Here is a 19,094-nt window from a genome sequence, read left to right on the forward strand (position 1 = left end):
TCAAAACCACATTGAGATACCATCTAACCCCAGTTAGGATGGCTAAAATCCAAAAGACTATGAATGATAAATGCTGGCGAGGCTGCGGAGAAAAAGGAACTCTCATACATTGTTGGTGGGACTGCAAAATGGTGCAGCCTCTATGGAAAATGGTATGGAGGTTCCTTAAACAATTGCAAATAGATCTACCATACGACCCAGCCATCCCACTGTTGGGAATATACCCAGAGGAATGGAAATCATCAAGTCGAAGGTATACCTGTTCCCCAATGTTCATCGCAGCACTCTTTACAATAGCCAAGAGTTGGAACCAGCCCAAATGCCCATCATCAGATGAGTGGATACGGAAAATGTGGTACATCTACACAATGGAATACTACTCAGCTATAAAAACGAATGAAATACTGCCATTTGCAACAACATGGATGGACCTTGAGAGAATTATATTAAGTGAAACAAGTCAGGCACAGAAAGAGAAATACCACATGTTCTCACTTATTGGAGGGAGCTAAAAATTAATATATAAATTCACACACACACATACACACACACACACACAAACCGGGGGGGGGGGGAGAAGATATAACAACCACAATTATTTGAAGTTGATACAACAAGCAAACAGAAAGGACATTGTTGGGGGGGAGGGGGGGAGGGAGAAGGGAGGGAGGTTTTGGTGATGGGGAGCAATAATCAGCTACAATGTATATCGACAAAATAAAATTAAAAAAAAAAAAAAAAAAAAAAAAAAAAAAAAAAAAAAAAAGGTTAAAACTTTGAGATGGGGAGATTATCCTGGATTATCCATGTAAGCCTTGTTTTAGTCCGTTTTGTGTTGCTATAACAGAATACCTGAAACTGGGTAATGTATAAAGGAAAGAGGTTTATTTGGCTTACGATTCTGGGTAGCTGTATCTGGTGTGGGCCTCAGGCTGCTTCTACTCATGGCCGAAAGTGGCAGGCAGCCGGCGGGTACAAGCAGATCACATGGTGAGAGGAAGCAAGAGAGAAGAAAGCAAGAGAGGGAGAGAGAGAGAAGGTGCCAGGTCTTTTTAAGCAACGAGCTCTTGCGGGAAGTACTAGAGCGAGAACTCACTCATTAATCCCTCCTCCCCCAGGGACAGCATTAATCCATTCATGATGGATCTGCCGCCATGACTCAATCAGTTTCCAACACTACCACATTGGAGATCAAATTTCCACATGAGTTTTGGAAGGGACAACACATCCAAACTCCATCAGCCTGATTTAACCAAGAGTCCTTAAAAATGGAGAAATGTTCTTGGATGTGGTCAGAGAAAGATGACTACTGAAAAACAGAGAGAGATTCAGTATTGCTGGCTTTGAAGATAATGGAAGGAGGCCATGAACCATGGAATGGGGGTGCCCTCTAGAAGCTGGGAAAGGCAAATGAATGTATTCTTCACTAGAGCTTCCCAAAAGGAATGCAGCCTTGCTGAAACATTGGTTTTAGCCCAGTGAGACCGATGACAGACTTGTAACCTACAGAACTGTAATATAATAAATTTGTATTTAAAGAGATTGAGTTTGTGATAATATATTATGGCAGCAATAGAAAACTAATACATAGTCTTAAATGTATGTACTTATTTTTATGTCATTGCTTTATAAAAATGGGATCATATTATATGTACTTTTCTGCATCTTGTCTACGTTTTCAAGAATATGTTACAAAAATACTGCTGATTCACTTGATGTTATTATTTTTAATAGCAAATAAATTTCTCCATATCCTTGCCAGTAGTTGTTATCTTGTTACTTTCTTTCTCTCTCTTTTTTTAAATAGTGGCCATTCTAATGGGTGTGAGGTGATGTCTCATTGTGGTTTTGACTTGTATTTTCTTTCTTTTTTTATATATCCCAAATGTGTTTATTGGATGGTTCCCCACTCATCTTGATTCAGGGTGCTCTTAGTGCTGCTTCTTCTTGAAGAAACATCCTTCTGTAAGACTTGCTTTTCCTGCTCTATGCTGGCAGAGGACAGTGGAGCAACCAAAGCACAAAACTGCCATTTGTGCATGGCTGAAAACTGTGGTGATTTTATAGCATTCTGGGCATTTCACATCCGTGAAATAGGAATTGGGGCTCTGCACCAGGTGCATCTTATATTTCCTCTTCTCTTCTGGAGAGGGATGGAGGAGATCCTTTGTGAGAGGCAAGTTCTCGTGGGGAGGTCTTCACTGCTGGAAAGCAACTTGTATTTTTCTAATGATTAGTGACATTGAACATCTTGTCATGTGCTTATCAGCCATTTGTATATCTTCTCTGAAGAAATGTTCAAGTTCTTTGCTCATTTTTTAATAGCGTTTTTTTTGTTGTCGTTGAATTGTAGAAGTTCTATATATATCTGGATATAACCAACGTCTTATCAGATATATGATTTTTATGTATTTTCTCCTATTTCATAGGTTGCTTTTTCACTCTTATTGTGTCCTTTGATGCACAGAAGTTTTAAATTTTGATGTATTTTTTCTTTTGTTGCCTGTGCTTTTCATGTCATATCCAAGAACTCGTCAAATTTAGTGTCAGAAAGCTTTCCCCATATGTGTCCTTCTAAGAGTTTTATTGTTTTAGGTTTTACATTTAGGTTTTGATCCATGTTTAGTTAATGTTTGCATGATGTAAGATAAGAGTTTATCCTTTTGCATGTGGATATCCAATTTTTCCAACACCATTTGTTGAAACGACTGTCTTTTCTCAGTTAAATGGTCTTGGCATTCTTGCTGAAAATCATTTGACCATATATGTGAGGGTTTATTTCTGAGCTCTCTATTCTGTTCCATTGGTCTATATGTCTGTCTTTATGCCAGTATCACACTGTGCTATTATTGTAGCTTTGTAGTAAGTTTTCAAATCAGGAAGTCTGAGACTCTGAACTTTGTTGTTCTTTTTCAAGCTTATTATTTATTTATTTATTTATTTATTTTAACAGCTATTCCTTAAGGAGTATTTATTATGTTTGAACCTCTTTTAAGGTAATAATTAATTTGATCAACAATATTCTTAGAGCTAGTTACAAGGATTAGCTACATTTACACATGAGAAATCTAAGGAAAATAGAGGTTAAAGAATTTGATTTATTGAGTCCTGAGCACAAAATACCACACAAGACTATAATTTTTAAAGATTTAATTGAAAAGACACAAAATCTGCCCTCCCAAAAAACATTTAATAATAGACAACTTTTCAAAAATGGATAGTGGAAAAAGTTATGGAAAACTGTTTAAAGGACAAGATTTTTTCCTGACTGAAACAAACATACCTTTAGGAAATATTTATCTCCCTGTCTTCATCTTCCTCTTGGCATTTTACCAATTCTAAATTTCTCCTTATTTTCTTCCTTCCCTTTTGCAATTGAAAAGTTTTAAATGACTGCTGAAGGGTCCATCTGTATTCTTCAAGAAACATTCAAATACAGCTTTTTTTTTGTCTATTACTTTGTTCTTTTTTAGTTTTATTTTATTTTGTCAATATACAATATGGTTGATTATTGTGGCCCATTACTGAAACCTTCCTCCCTCCTGCCTCTCCCCGCTCCCTCCCAACAATGTCCTTTCTGTTCACTTGTCGTATCAACTTCAAGGAATTGTAATTGTTGTGTCTTCTTCCCTCCCCCCACCCCAGGTTGTTTATGTATTTATTTATTTATTTTTAGCTCCCACAAATAAGTGAGAACATGTGATATTTCTCTTTCTGTGCTGGACTTGTTTCACTTAATATAATTCTCTCAAGGTCCATCCATGTTGTTGCAAATGGCAGTATTTCATTCTTTTTTATAGCAGAGTAGTATTCCATTGTGTAGATATACCACGTTTTCTGTATCCACTCTTCTGATGATGGACATTTGGGCTGGTTCCAACTCTTGGCTATTGTAAAGAGTGCTGCAATGAACATTGGGGAACAGGTATACCTTCGACTTGATGATTTGCATTCTTTTGGGTATATTCCCAGCAGTGGGAATGCTGGGTCATATGGTAGATCTATCTGCAATTGTTTGAGGAACGTCCATACCATTTTCCATAGAGGCTGCACCATTTTGCAGTCCCACCAACAGTGTATGAGAGTTCCTTTCTCTCTGCAACCTCACCAGCATTTATCATTCACAGTTTTTTGGATATTAGCCATCCTAACTGGAGTGAGATGGTATCTCAGGGTGGTTTTGATTTGCATTTCCCGGATGCTGAGTGATGTTGAGCATTTTTTCATATGTCTGTTGGCCATTCGTATATCTTCCTTTAAGAAATGCCTATTTAGCTCTTTTGCCCATTTTTTAATTGGGTTACTTGTTTTTTTCTTATAAAGTTTTTTCAGTTCCTTGTATATTCTGGATATTAATCCTTTGTCAGAAGTATATTTTGCAAATATTTTCTCCCACTCTGTTGGTTATCTTTCAACTCTGTTAATTGTTTCTTTTGCTGTGCAGAAGCTTTTTAGTTTGATATAATCCCATTTGTTTATTTTTCCTTTGGTTGCCCGTGCTTTTGGGGTTGTATTCATGAAGTCTGTGCCCAGTCCTACTACCTGAAGTGTTTCTCCTATGTTTTCTTTGAGTAGTTTTATTGTTTCAGGATGTATATTTAATTCTCTAATCCATTTTGAGTTGATTTTGGTATATGGTGAGAGGTATGGGTCTAGTTTCATTCTCCTGCATATGGATATCCAGTTATCCCAGCACCATTTGCTAAGGAGGCAGTCTCTTCCCCAGTGTATAGTCTTGGTGCCTTTGTCAAAGATCAGATGGCTGTAGGTGTGTGGGTTGATTTCTGGATTCTCTATTCTATTCCATTGATCAGTGTGTCTGTTTTTATGCCAGTACCATGCTGTTTTGGTTATTACATCTTTGTAGTATAGTTTAAAGTCAGGTAGTGTTGTGCCTCCAGCTTTATTTTTGTTGCTCAGCATTGCTTTGGCTGTGCATGGTCTTTTGTTAATTCATATAAATGTCTGGATAGTTTTTTCCATTTCTGATAAAAATGTCATTGGAATTTTGATGGGGATTGAATTGAATTTGTATATCACTTTGGGTAGTATGGAAATTTTCACAATGTTGATTCTTCCAATCCAAGAGCATGGGATATCTTTCCATTGTCCTGTGTCCTCCTTAATTTCTCTCAGCAGTGGTTTGTAGTTCTCATTATAGAGATTTTTCACATCCTTGGTTAACTCACTTCCTAAGTATTTTATTTTTTTGGTGGCTATTGTAAATTGGCTAGCTTTCTTGATTTCTCTTTCTGCATATTCACTATTGGAGAATAGAATTGCTACCGATTTTTGTGTGTTGATTTTGTATCCTGCTACTTTGCTGAAATCCTTTATCAACCCCAAGAGTTTTTTTGTAGAGGCTTTAGGCTGTTTGATGTATATGATATGTAGGATCATGTCATTGGCAAACAGGGACAGTTTGACTTCATCTTTTCCAATCTGGATGCCCTTTATTTCCTTCTCTTCTCTGATTGCTCTGGCTAGTACTTCCAACACTATGTTGAATAGAAGTGGTGAGAGTGGGCATCCTTGTCTAGTGCCTGTTCTTAAAAGAAAAGCTTTCAGCTTTTCCCCATTCAGGATGATATTGGCAGTGGGTTTGTCATATATGGCTTTAATTATGTTGAGATACTTTCCCTCTATACCTAACTTATAGAGGGTCTTTGTCATGAATGAGTGCTGAACTTTATCAAATGCTTTTTCAGCATCTATAGAGATGATCATATGGTCCTTGTGTTTGAGTTTATTAATATGGTGTATCACATTTATTGATTTGCGTATGTTGAACCAACCTTGCATCCCTGGGATGAATCCCACTTGATCATGATGAATAATTTTTCGTATGTGTTGCTGTATTCTGTTTGCTAGTATTTTAGTGAGGATTTTTGCATCTATATTCATCAAGGATATCGGCCTGTAGTTTTCTTTTTTGGTTATATCTTTACCTGGTTTTGGTATCAGGATGATGTTTGCTTCATAGAATGAGTTTGGGAGATTTGCATCCGTTTCAATCTTTTGGAATAGTTTGTAAAGAATCGGTGTCAATTCCTCTTTGAATGTTTGGTAAAATTCTGCTGTGAATCCATCTGGTCCTGGGCTTTTCTTTGTTGGGAGCCTTCTGATAACAGCTTCAATCTCCTTTATTGTTATTGGTCTGTTCAAATTTTCTACGTCTTCACGGTTCAGTTTTGGGAGCTTGTGTGTGTCCAGAAATTTATCCATTTCCTCCAGATTTTCAAATTTGTTGGCGTATAGTTGTTTATAGTAGTCTCGAATGATTCCTTGTATTTCAGATGAATCAGTTGTAATATCGCCTTTTTCATTTCTAATTTTTGTTATTTGAGTCTTCTCTCTTCTTTTTTTTGTTAGCCATGCTAATGGTTTGTCAATTTTATTTATCTTTTCAAAAAACCAACTTTTTGATTCGTTGATCTTTTGAATTGTTTTTTGGTTTTCAATTTCATTCAGTTCTGCTCTGATCTTAATGATTTCTTTCCGTCTGCTAACTTTAGGATTGGATTGTTCTTGTTTTTCTAGTTCTTTAAGGTGAAGTGTTAGGTTGTTCACTTGCCATCTTTCCATTCTTCTGAAGTGAGCATTTAATGCAATAAATTTTCCCCTCAATACTGCTTTTGCAGTATCCCACAGGTTTTGGTATGATGTATCATTGTTTTCATTAGTTTCAATAAACTTTTTGATTTCCTGCTTGATTTCTTCTTGGACCCATATGTCATTAAGTAGAATGCTGTTTAATTTCCATGTGTTTGTATAGTTTCCAAAGTTTTGTTTGTTATTAATTTCTAGTTTTAATCCATTGTGGTCTGAGAAGATACATGGGATAATTCCAATTTTTTTGAATTTATTGAGACTTGATTTGTGACCTAATATGTGATCTATCCTGGAGAATGATCCATGTGCTGCTGAGAAGAATGAATATTCTGAGGTTGTTGGGTGGAATGTTCTGTAGATATCTGCCAATTCCAATTGGTCTAGAGTCTTGTTTAGATCTTGTGTTTCTCTACTGATTCTTTGCCTAGATGATCTGTCTAATATTGACAGTGGAGTGTTCAGGTCCCCTGCTATTATGGTATTAGTGTCTATTTCCTTCTTTAGGTCTAATAGAGTTTGTTTTATAAATCTGGCTGCTCCAACATTGGGTGCGTACATATTTATGATTGTTATGTCTTGTTGATGGATCAGTCCTTTTATCATTAAGTAGTGTCCCTCATTGTCTCTTTTTATGGTTTTTAGTTTAAAGTCTATTTTGTCAGATATAAGAATAGCCACTCCAGCTCGTTTTTCTTTTCTGTTTGCATGGTAAATCTTTTTCCATCCTTTCACTCTTAGTCTGTGTGAATCTTTATGGGTGAGGTGGGTCTCTTGTAGGCAGCATATAGTTGGGTCCTGCTTTTTGATCCAGTCAGCCAGTCTGTGTCTTTTAATTGGGGAATTTAAGCCTTTAACATTAAGAGTTGTTATTGAAAGGTGTTGATTTATTCCTAGCATTTTATTGGTTGTTTGGTTGTCTTAGGTGTCTTTTGTTCCTTGCTTTCTGATTTACTGTTTGGTTTCTTTGTTTGTTGGTTCCTTAGGTTGTAGATAGTGTTTTTGTTAGCTTGTTTTCTCTTCATGAATGCCATTTTTATTGTACTAGCGGGTTTAGATTTTTCTTAGGTTTTTATGGCAGTGGTAGTTATTTTTCAGGAACCAAACCCAGTACTCCCTTGAGGATTTCTTGTAAGGGTGGTCTTGTGGTAGTGAACTCCCGCAGTTTTTGTTTGTCTGAGAAATATACTATTTGCCCCTCATTTCGGAAGGATAGCCTTGCAGGGTAGAGTATTCTTGGCTGGCAATCTTTGTCTTTTAGTATTTTGAAAATATCATCCCATTCCTTTCTAGCTTTTAGGGTTTGTGATGAAAAGTCTGATGTTAACCTGATTGGGGCTCCCTTATAGGTGATTTGACGCTTCTCTCTTGCAGCTTTTAAGATTCTCTCTTTGTCTCTGAGTTTTGCCAATTTGACTATGACATGTCTTGGAGAAGGCCTTTTTGGGTTGAATACATTTGGAGATCGTTGAGCTTCCTGGATCTGAAGATCTGTGATTTTTCCTATACCTGGGAAGTTTTCTGCCACTATTTTGTTGAATATGTTTTCAATGGAATCTCCATTTTCCTCCCCTTCTGGAATACCCATGACTCGGATATTTGAGCGCTTGAGGTTGTCTGATATCTCTCTCAAATTTTCTTCCATGTCCTTGATTCTTTTTTCTTTCTTTTTGTCTGCTTGTGTTATTTCAAACAGCCCATCTTCAAGTTCAGAGGTTCTCTCTTCAACTTCGACAAGCCTGCTGGTTAAACTCTCCGTTGTGTTTTTTATTTCGCTGAATAACTTCTTCAGTTCAGCAAGTTCTGCTACATTTTTTTTCAGGACATTGATTTCCTTGTATATTTCCTCTTTCAGATCCTGTATACTTTTCCTCATTTCATCATGATGTCTAGCTGAGTTTTCTTGTATCTCATTCAGTTTCCTTAGAATTATCACTCGAAATTCCTTGTCAGTTATTTCAAGGGCTTCTTGTTCTATAGGATCTAGAGTATGAGATTTATTAACTTTTGGTGGTGTACTTTCCTGATTTTTTGTATTTCTGGTGTCTTTTTTTTTGGTGTTTATTCATTGTGGCAGGGGGTTTCACAGTCCACCGGTTTGAGACTAATGACTAACTAGGATGTTGCTGTGGTTGCCAATTTGGTATGGCTCCCGCCGTGACTGCTCAGTTGGCCTCTAGTGTCTTGTGTGTGTGGTTGCCTCGGGTCTTGGGCTTCTCCGGGGATCCACCTTTCTGGTCAGCTTGGACTCTGCTGGGCTGGTGGATCACGCACCACAGGGTGTGTGATCTCTGTTGAGCTTTCACTTTCTGTACAGGACTTCTCCCCGTTCCGTGTGCTCTGGCCCAGGCTGTTAGATCGTGCAGTGGCGACCCCACCGGGTGTGTGGTTTCTGTCGAGTCTCCGCCTCCCTGGCCGCACGTCTCCCCCCTCTGTGCACACTGTGCTGGGCTGGGGTGTGTCTTCTGCACCCCTCGTCTATCAGCTGGGCCTTCAAGACCCTGCTCAGCACCGCCTCGCCCAGGAAGTCTACCAGGTTTCTGCTAGGCACAGACGACCGGTCTCTCTGGGTGCCTTTGTAGCACTGTGTAGATCTTTCTCGGGTCTTGTTCACCTTTGTATCCCCCCGGTATAAACCGAGTCTAGTGCCCGCCTGCAGCCTGCTCTCCGGCAGGTTCTAGCGGACCTGGGAACTCTCCTACCACACTATTCCCAACCAGAAATTCGTTAGGCTTTTTTCCAAACTGGTGGTCGCAGAGATGGTATCTGCCTCCCAGTAACAGGAAGTTTACCGGGCCGGAGTCCAGGGTGTGGTGGAGTGACAGTCGGCCCGCCCGTATTTCCTAGCCCTCCCAACACTGGTCGGGACGCCCCACACCCCCAGCCCCGCCAGAGAATCGCGGAGGGAGTGGGAGAGGAGGCCGGCCCGCAGGGTCCGGAAAGCCCCGCGCCAGGCCAAGCAAATGGGCTCAGTGATGGCCGATCAGGGCGGAGCTGCCCGCACCTGGGAAAATGGAGGCAGCACTGGGGCAGTGAGTGGCCTGGTGGTGCAGGCGGGAGCCGGGTGGGCAACCACCCCCCGAACAGAGCTGTGCCAGGGATCACTCACAGTGCTGTGCCAGGTCGGGCGCTCGCTCTGTCTCTGGTTTGTTGCCTTCCGTGTTCTCGGCGCTGTCGCCTCGGGCTGTTCAGTCGCGGCGCCGCTCGGGCGCTCCCAGGAATCTTCTTTAATGCCGGCCTGAAACCTCGAATCCTGAATAGGGCAGCTGGCCGCCTTCAGTGCGGCCCCAGCCTCCGGGATCCTGGCTGCATCCACAGCAGCCCTGGCGCCGTGTTCCCTGTTTCAAGACTCACTTTTGCAGCTAAGAATCAGTTCTTTTCCTGCTCCACACTTCAAAGCTGTTGCCTGTAAATGAGGCAACCTCTCCTGCCAGGGGCAAAGTGGCGTTGAGCCCCCACGACCGGCCAGCAGCAGCAGTCCTCCCTTAAGAGATGGCCAGAGGAAGGTCCACAAGTTTCCCGGCTGCCTGAGGCCCAGTGGCCACCTTTTCCACCTCAGCTACTCCACGCCAGCCGCCGCAGCCGCCGCCATCTTGAAACTCTCTGCTCTGATCTTAATGATTTCTTTCTGTCTGCTAACTTTCGGTTTGGATTGTTCTTGTTTTTCTAGATCTTTGAGGTGAAGTATTAGATTGTTCACTTGCCATCTTTCCATTCTTCTGAAGCAAGCATTTAATGCAAGAAATTTCACCCTTAGTACTGCTTTTGCAGTATCCCATAGGTTTTGATATGATGTATCATTATTTTCATTAGTTTCAATAAATTTTTTGATTTCCTGTTTGATTTCTTCTTGGACCCATATGTCATTAAGTAGAATGCTGTTTAATTTTCCATGTGTTTGTATAGTTTCCAGAATTTTGTTTGTTATTGATTTCTAATTTTAATCCATTGTGGTCTGAAAAAATACATGGGAGAATTCCATTTTTTTTGAATTTGTTGAGACTTGATTTGTGACCTAAGATGTGATCTATCATGGAGTATGATCCATGTGCTGATGAGAAGAATGAATATTCTGAGGTTGTTGGATGGAATGTTCTGTAGATATCTGCCAAGTCCAATTGGTCTAGAGTATTGTTTAGATATTATGTTTCTCTGCTGATTCTTTGCCTAGATGATCTGTCCAATATTGGTAGTGGGGTGTTCAGGTCCCCTGCTCTTATGGTATTATTGTCTATTTCCTTCTTTAGGTCTAATAGAGTTTGTTTTATAAATCTGGCTGCTCCAACATTGGTTGCATATATATTTATACTTGTTATGTCTTCTTTATGGATCAGTCCTTTTATCATTATGTAGTGGCCCTCATTATCTCTTTTTATGGTTTTTAGTTTAAAGTCTATTTTATCAGATATTAGAATAGCTACTCCAGCTCATTTTTCATTTCTGTTTGCATGGTAAATCTTTTTCCATTTTTTCACTCTTAGTCTATGTCAGTCTTTATAGGTGAGGTGGGTCTCTTGAAGGCAGCATGTAGTTGGGTCCTCCTTTTTAATCCAGTCAGCCAGTCTGTGTCTTTTGCTTGGGGAATTTAATCCTTTTACATTAAGAGTTGTTATTGAAAAGTGTTGATTTACTCCTAGCATTTTATTGATTTTTGTTTGGATGTCTTAGGTGTCTTTTGTTCCTTTCTTTCTGATTTGTTTGTTTTCTGTATTTGTTGGTTCCTTGGGTTGTAGATAGCCTTTTTGTTTGTTTGTTTTCTTTTCATGAATGCCATTTTTATTTTACTAGTGGGTTTTGATTTTTCTTGGGTTTTTATGGCAGTGGTAGTTATTTTTCAGGTACCAAACCCAGTACTCCCTTGAGAGTTTCCTGTAAGGGTGGTCATGTGGTAGTGAACTCCTGCAGTTTTTGTTTGTCTGAGAAATATACTATTTGCCCTTCATTTTGGAAGGACAGCCTTGCAGGGTAGAGTATTCTTGGCTGGCAATCTCTGCCTTTTAGTATTTTGAATATATCATCCCATTCCTTTCTGGCTTTTAGGGTTTGTGATGAAAAGTATGATGTTAGTCTGATTGGGGCTCCCTTATAGGTGATTTGATGCTTCTGTCTTGCTGCTTTTAAGATTGTCTCTTTGTCTTTGAGTATTGCCAATTTGACTATAACATTTCTTGGAGAAGACCTTTTTGGGTTGAAGATGTCTGGGGATCTTTGAGTTTCCTGAATCTGAAGATCTGTGTCTTTCCCTATACCTGGGAAGTTTTCTGCCACTATTTTGTTGAATATGTTTTCAATGCAATCTCCTTTTTCCTCCCCTTCTGGAATACCCATGATTCGGATATTTGAGCGCTTAAGGTTGTCTGATCTCTCTCTTAAGTTTTCTTCAATGTTTTTAATTCTTTTTTCTTTTTGTGTCTGCCTGTGTTATTTCAAACAGCCCATCTTCAAGGTCAGAGGTTCTCTCTTCTGATTCTGCAAGCCTCCTGGTTAAACGCTGTGTTGTGTTTTTCATTTGGTTGAATGAATTCAGCTTGGCAAGCTCTGCTACATTCTTTTTCAGCGCATTGATTTCCTTGTACATTTCTCCTTTCAGGTCCTGTATACTTTTCCTCATTTCATCGTGTTGTCTGGCTGAGTTTTCTTGTATCTCATTCAGTTTCTTTAGAATTATCACTCAAAATTCCTTGTCAGACATTTGAAGGGATTCTTGTTCTATAGGATATAGATCTTGAGAGTTATTACCTTTTGGTGTTGTACTTTCTTGATTTTTCATATTTCTGGTATCTTTCCTTTGATGTTTAGTCATTGTGGCAGGAGATTTCACAGTCCACTGGTTTGACACTATTGTCTGGCTAGGATGCTGCTGGGGCTGCCTATTTGGGAAGGCTGCCTCCGTGTCTGCTCGGTTGCCCACTGGTGCCTCGGGTGCATGGTCACCTCTGATCTTGGGCCTCTGAGTGGAGGCGTTTCTCTACTTAGCACGCACTCGGCTGGGCTGGGGATGGTTTTGGGGGGTGGTGGCAAGGCCTACTTGCTGGGTTGCATGCTGGCACCTCAGGGTGGGTTGTCTTCAAGGATCAGCGGCCTCTCTGGGTGGGCGCCTCTCTGATCAGCGCACACTTGGCAGGGCTGGGGATGGAGTCGTGTGGTGGCGGTGAGGCCCACCTGCTGGGTCACACGGTAGTACTGCAGGGCTTGTGGTCTCCTCAGATCTTGGGCTTTTCCAGCTGGGCACCTCTCTGATTGGCGCACACTCGGCGGGTCTGGGGATGGTGTTGGGCGGCGGCGGCAAAGTCTACCTGCTGGGTCACGCTCCAGCACCACCAGGTGCACGGTCCCCGCAGATCTTGGCACCTCTCTGGCGCACACTCAGGGGGGTTGGGTATGGAGTCAGGCGGTGGCAAAGAGGCTTACCAGCTGGGTCGTGCGCTGGCACCACAGGGCTCGCAGTCTCTGAGGATCTTGGGCGTCTCTGGCTGGGTGCCTCACTGATTGGCATGCACTCAGCGGGGCTGGGGATGGAGTTGGGCGGCGGTGGTGAGGCCCACCTGCTGGGCCGCGTGCTGGCACCACAGTGTGCGTGGTCTCCGCAGATCTTTGTGCCTCTCTGATCAGCACGCACTTGGTGGGGCTGGGGATTGAGTCAGGCCTCAAGCTTATTTTGGTTATTTGGGGTCCCTTGAGATTTCATATGAATATTAGGTTGGACTTTTCTGTGTCTGGAAAAAACATCGTTGGGATTTTGATAGGGATTGCATTGAATCTGTAAATCACTTTGGTTAGCATTGACATCTCAACAATATTAAATCTTCCAGTCAGTGAACATGGGATGTCTTTTCATTTGTTGACATGTTCTTTAATTTCTTTCAGCAGTATTTTGTAGTGTTCAGTGTACAAGAGTTCTGTCTCCTTGGTTAAGTTTGTTGCTAAGTATTTTATTTTTGTGTGTATGTGCTATTGTAAGTGCAATTGTTTTCTTAATTTCCTTTTTGGATTGTTCATAGTTAGTGTTTTTAAATGTAACTATTTTTGTGTGTTGGTTTCATATCCTGCAACTTTGTTGAATTTATTCTAACAATTTTTGCATGGAATTTTTTGGGTTTTCTACATAAAAGATCATACGATCTGCAAATAGAGGTAATTTTACTTCTTCCTTTCCAGTTTGGATGCCTTTTATTTCTTTTTTTGCTCTGCCTAGGACTTCCAGTACTGTGTTGAATAAGGGTGGTGAAAGTGGACATCCTTGCATTATTCCTGGTCTTAGAGGAAAAGCTTTCAGTCTTTCAATACCATACCATTAGCTGTATCCTTTTCATATATGCCCTTTATTATATTGAGATAGTTTCCTTCTATTCCTATTTTGTTAAATATTTTTATCATGAAAGGGTATTGAATTTTGTCAAAGAATTTTTCTGCATCAATTAAGATGATCATGTGGTTTTTTCTTCATTCTGTTAATCTGGCTAATACATTGATTTTTGTATGCAGAACCATCCTTGCACTCTAGAATTAAGTCCCATGTGGTCATGGTGTATAATTCTTTTTATGTGCTGTTGAATTGTGCTTGTTATTATTTTGCTGAGGATTTTTGCATCAGTATTCATGAGGGATACTGGTTTGTAGTTTTCTTGTAGTGTCTTTGTCTAGCTTTGATATCAGGATAATGCTGACCTCTTAGAATGAGTTTGTAAGTATTCCCTCCTCTTCAATTTTTTTGAAGAGTTTGAGGAGGATTAGTGTTAATTCTTCTTGAAATGTTTGGTAGAATTCACCAGTGAAGCCATCTGGTCCTGGGCTTTTCTTTTTTGGTAGTAAATAGATTTTTTTATTTAAAAAATCACCTTTTAAAATTACTTATACAATCCCATTCAAACTTTACCATCTGTCCTACAATGTCTATTTTTTTCTTTTATGGTTCAGGAACCAGTGTAGGATCATTGGTTGAATTTAGTTTTCATGTCTCTTTGGTCTCTGTCTATGTGGAAGTGTTCCTCTATCTTTTATGACCTTACCAAAGTAAAGGGTATAGCCCTTTATTCTGTAAGATGTCCCTTAATCTGGATCTGTTTTATATTTACTCATGTCCAGATTTAGGTTGTATATTCTTGTCAGGAATACCACAGAATTTATTGTTGTGTACTTCTCAGTGTATCATATCGGAGGCACATGATGTTGACTTATTTTACCAGCTGGTCAAGTTGGTGTTTGCCCCATAAACCAATTATCTCAAGAAGGGCAAATTGGTATTGTGAGAGCAGGGGAAAGATGCTGTCATCAGTTTGCCATGTTCTCAAAAATCCACTCTTCCACTTTAGATGTTTTAATTTAGGGTCAGTAGGAATTTGTATTTTTATTTTAAGAATAACGAGAAGCCATTTAAGTTTTTAGGAAAGAGGAGACATGAAAAATTTTTGTGTATGTTTTGAGGTTAGGATGAAGTTTTGGTGTGTTTTTTTTTTTTGCTTGTGCTTTCCAATTATTTCATGCCTTTTTATTTTATTTAAATTTTGCTCTAAAGTTTATAATTTGTATATTGATTACAGTATACCTTCAAATAATATTACTGCATATTCAGTGTAAGAACATTACAGCAGTAAATTTCCATTTTCCCCTTTTTCTTCTTTTGTGCTATTTTTGCCATACATTTTACATGTGTGTTAGACTATAGATGGTTTTTAAAAAATGTAGTCCTTCACATAGACTTAAACAATTTTCTTTTACGTCTGTTTTTATGGTTGAGTTTTCATAACAAACTTCTGCTCACCCCAGTAGATAACACAAAAGTAATTTCAGGTCCTTTTTTCTCAGCTAAAATAAATTTGGTGTGTAGGCTCTAATTAATAAGATTTAGCTATATTTAAAAAATTCTCATATTTGAGAGTAATCTCTCACATATGTTGGACCTTTATACTAAAATGTGTCAAATTTCAGTTTTCTGATTTTTAAAAGTTTTTGAAATTGAAAAGTATGTTTTTGGGTTTTTGAATTAGATTCTTTAATAAATTTTGTTATTTATGTAAAATGTTTTTCCATCTTTTCCTCCCCAGAAACTCATTTTCATCTTGTTGGTTACATCTCAATTCCCACGTCATGTCTGGTTCTAATGGTGCCAAAGAGAATTCCCACAACAAGGCTCGGACATCTCCTTACCCAGGTTCCAAAGTTGAACGAAGCCAGGTTCCTAATGAGAAAGTGGGCTGGCTTGTTGAGTGGCAAGATTATAACCCTGTGGAATACACTGCAGTCTCTGTCTTGGCTGGACCCAGGTGGGCAGATCCTCAGATCAGGTGAGCAAATAAGCTGGCATTAGCTGGGAGTAAGACTTTTAAAGAAAGTAATGGTTGTATTTGTAAATTGTCATTTTGACACCTGAAAAATCATTTTTGTCTATACTTGACTTTGTTATAACTCATTTTCTACATTTGCTTGAGTTTTTGCCAAAGCTAAGCAGTTCATATTTACTTATTTTGGGGGGGGTTTATGAAGATCCTTCCAAATAGGAAAATCTATTTTGATTTGAAATAATAGCTGTTTGTTATGAAATAACTGCTGGGTGGTATCTGTTTTCACGTATTCTATTTGGGTTATCAATAGAACATCTTTTGTGGTTATTTTCCAACATTTCTAGACTTGTATTTGAAGTAGTGAAGATATTTTTCAGAAATTTTTTCTGGATTACTAAGAACAGAATGATGATAAAACTAGACCAATGTTAAGAAATAGAAAAGGGACAGATGAAGGGGAGAGAGAGAGAGAAAGGGGAAAAAAAAAACCAAAAGCAAAAATGCTTTGACTAAATTCATAGAAGTGCCGCACTGATGCACATTTTATGTTCCTTTTATTGTTTTTCCAGCTTTATGTAGATATAAATGACAAATAAAAATTGTATATATTTAAGGCATATAACATGATGTTTTGATATATGTATACATTATGGAGGGAATACCACAATCAAGCCAATGAACACATCCTTTACCTTGTATAGTTACCTTTTTTTTGTTTTTGGTGGTGAGAATGTTTGAGATCTATCCTCAGCAGGTTTCAAGTGTATGATACAGTATTACTAGCTGTAAGTCACAAACTGTGGATTAGATCTCTAGAACTTATTTGTCCTGAATAACTGAACCTTTGTACGCTTTGACCAACATCTTCCTATTTCCTCCATCATTTTGTATTCCTTTTAATAATAAATATAATGATAGAGGTGTTTTATGTATTAACTATGAGGTAGGCACTGTGCTAAATGCTTTTTATAAGCGTTATTTTATTTTATTCTAATAACCAATCTGGGAGGCAGATATAGTTGTTGTCTCTACTTTACAGAAACAGCAACAACAAAAAAATGGAAGCACAGAAAGTTTGTTCTTTGCTTATGGTCACAGAGCTAGTAGGTGGTATAGCTCAGATTTGAACTCAGTGTGACTTCAGAAATCATTCTCTTAACCACTCTGCTAGACTACCACCATAGGTTTAGAACAGCTTTATAAGTTCGATTTAATGGGTAAGTTTATTGTAAATGATCGTCCTCTCAAGGCATTATTTAGTCAGTTAAGTAAAAAATTTTGCTTTTTAGATATATCCAGTATTGATTAGTTCATTAAGTTGCTAAACTTCACCGTGGATTTATTGCTGCAATTTGATTTTGACCCATGGTTTTCTCTTTTTTATCCAAAGATGTGTTTGTAACTTTGTGATAGTACTTGGGTTATTAACTAATCATGGTGATAACCTGTGGAGAAATTATTAGCTTTAGATGAGCTCCATTTCCCCCATTTTAGAGGATGTACATGTTTATATATACATTATACATACAGATTATGCACAATTAAAATTAGTGATGTTGGCAGGAGTACTATGTAGTATAAATAGAGGAAGATTGTATAAATTTTCTTATTTTTCTTTCAATTTATTTTTTGAGTTGAATTTATATCACTATCTAAATCAAGTTTTTACTAATATTAATGCTTCAGTTATAGCTAGATTCATGCTTTTTTTTCATGCTTTTTTTTTAAGTGGTGCATTTCTAGGGCACTGAGAACATTGTAACTCTAGCTTTATAATTTCATGGTTTTTATTATTTAATTCTTTTTATTGGTGTTTAGATGACAGATTCATTAGAAGTCTTGAGGGAATGTCTGGATCATTCAAATTAGAAATTATTCCCAGAACAGACCACAGATATTTCTATTCAGTGCTACACAACTCTTTATCTACTGTCAGTGCAATTAAGTCAGTGATTTTAAAATGCTGAGGAAAGTAGTTTAGCTATATTGTATCTGTTTAAAAAATATTTTTGTCAAGGTGTGATACAAATGCAGTAAAGTGCACATTTCTTAAGTGTGCAAATGCAGTTCAGTAAAATTTTACATTTATAGAGCTCTGTAACCACCACCCAGATCAATATCTAGAACATTTCCAGTATATTATGTCTATTTTTTATCTACGTCATATTTATTATGCAGTTTCTGGGATGAGTTCACTCTTTTGTGGGTTTACTTTGGTAAAAATATTAATCAGAGTATATCTGAAGAAATTAAAGTTACTTTCAAACAGTAGAAACATCAAGATATCAGAAGGAATCTTATTTTGAGGATCACATGGGAAACAGTGATTGCCCTAATGTGCCTATAGTGTTACATACAATTCTTCCTTGCTAGTAGTAATGTAGATTTTTTTGTAGTATGTGGAAGGAACTTCAATTCTTCTGCCAGTAGTCCTTCACAGAGGGGTTAATAAGTATAATAATAATATACATCCTTGCATTGTAAGGCGTTTTGGTTAAAAAAAAGATTTTTTTCTTACAAACTGTTTTGAAGAAATAAGACGGATTTGTAAATGAAAACTAACCCTTAAAATACTTACCATTTCAGGAGCTGCTTATTATGAATAACAGATTGACTTGCATTATTAAGCTGTTGTAGTATTTAATCATTATTTCTTATTTTGCATTGGTATTCTTATTACAGTGAAAGTAACTTTTATCCCAAGTTTAATGAAAAGGATGGGCATGTTGAGAGAAAAAGCCAGAATGGCCTGTACGAGATTGAAAATGGAAGACCAAGGTAGGTATTGAGAATGGAGCATCTTGCAATAATGGGTAGAAAGATAATTAACATCCTTTGAATGCTTGTATGTGCCAGACATTGTAAAAAAAGATTTATGTATGTGATCTAATTAAATCTTCACAATAATCTTGTGAGTGGACATTTTCAGTTCCATTTTATAGATAAAGAGTGTAAACAATTTGCCTACAGCTAGTAAGTGGCAGAGGCAGGATTTGAATGCATCTTTTTGTAACTCCATCTTTAAGGTAGAAATAATTAATTGAGTAAATTAACACAGAAAGGATTGAAAATTGTATGTTCCATAGGTATTTATTAAATGAGATAATGCTTTAAAGAAAGAATTTATCCAAACATGTAAGAGTAAAAATAAAAATAATCCAGTGATTTAATATCAAGGTTCTTGCTGTACTTTTAAAAATAATT

General features: G+C 38.1%; 2 protein-coding genes across 3 annotated transcripts in view; one reads left to right on the plus strand and one right to left on the minus strand.

Annotated features, from left to right (window-relative positions):
* NUDT9 (nudix hydrolase 9) overlaps positions 1-19,094 on the plus strand; it is a 48,805-nt gene that overhangs the window by 16,776 nt on the left and 12,935 nt on the right. For both annotated transcript variants that reach the window (XM_063108401.1, XM_063108402.1), the window contains exons 2-3: positions 15,654-15,893; positions 18,573-18,668. In XM_063108401.1, coding sequence (XP_062964471.1) covers positions 15,654-15,893; positions 18,573-18,668 — 336 coding nt within the window. The remainder of the gene's footprint in view (positions 1-15,653; positions 15,894-18,572; positions 18,669-19,094) is intronic.
* LOC134386327 (small ribosomal subunit protein eS27-like) lies at positions 1,932-12,651 on the minus strand. Its single transcript, XM_063108462.1, has 2 exons — positions 12,638-12,651; positions 1,932-2,196 (listed from the first exon to the last, which is right to left on the minus strand). Exons 1-2 carry the CDS (start codon positions 12,649-12,651, stop codon positions 1,932-1,934), a joined length of 279 nt encoding a protein of 92 aa, XP_062964532.1.

This window comes from Cynocephalus volans, chromosome 9, assembly GCF_027409185.1.
Source record: "Cynocephalus volans isolate mCynVol1 chromosome 9, mCynVol1.pri, whole genome shotgun sequence".
Lineage (NCBI taxonomy): Eukaryota > Metazoa > Chordata > Mammalia > Dermoptera > Cynocephalidae > Cynocephalus > Cynocephalus volans.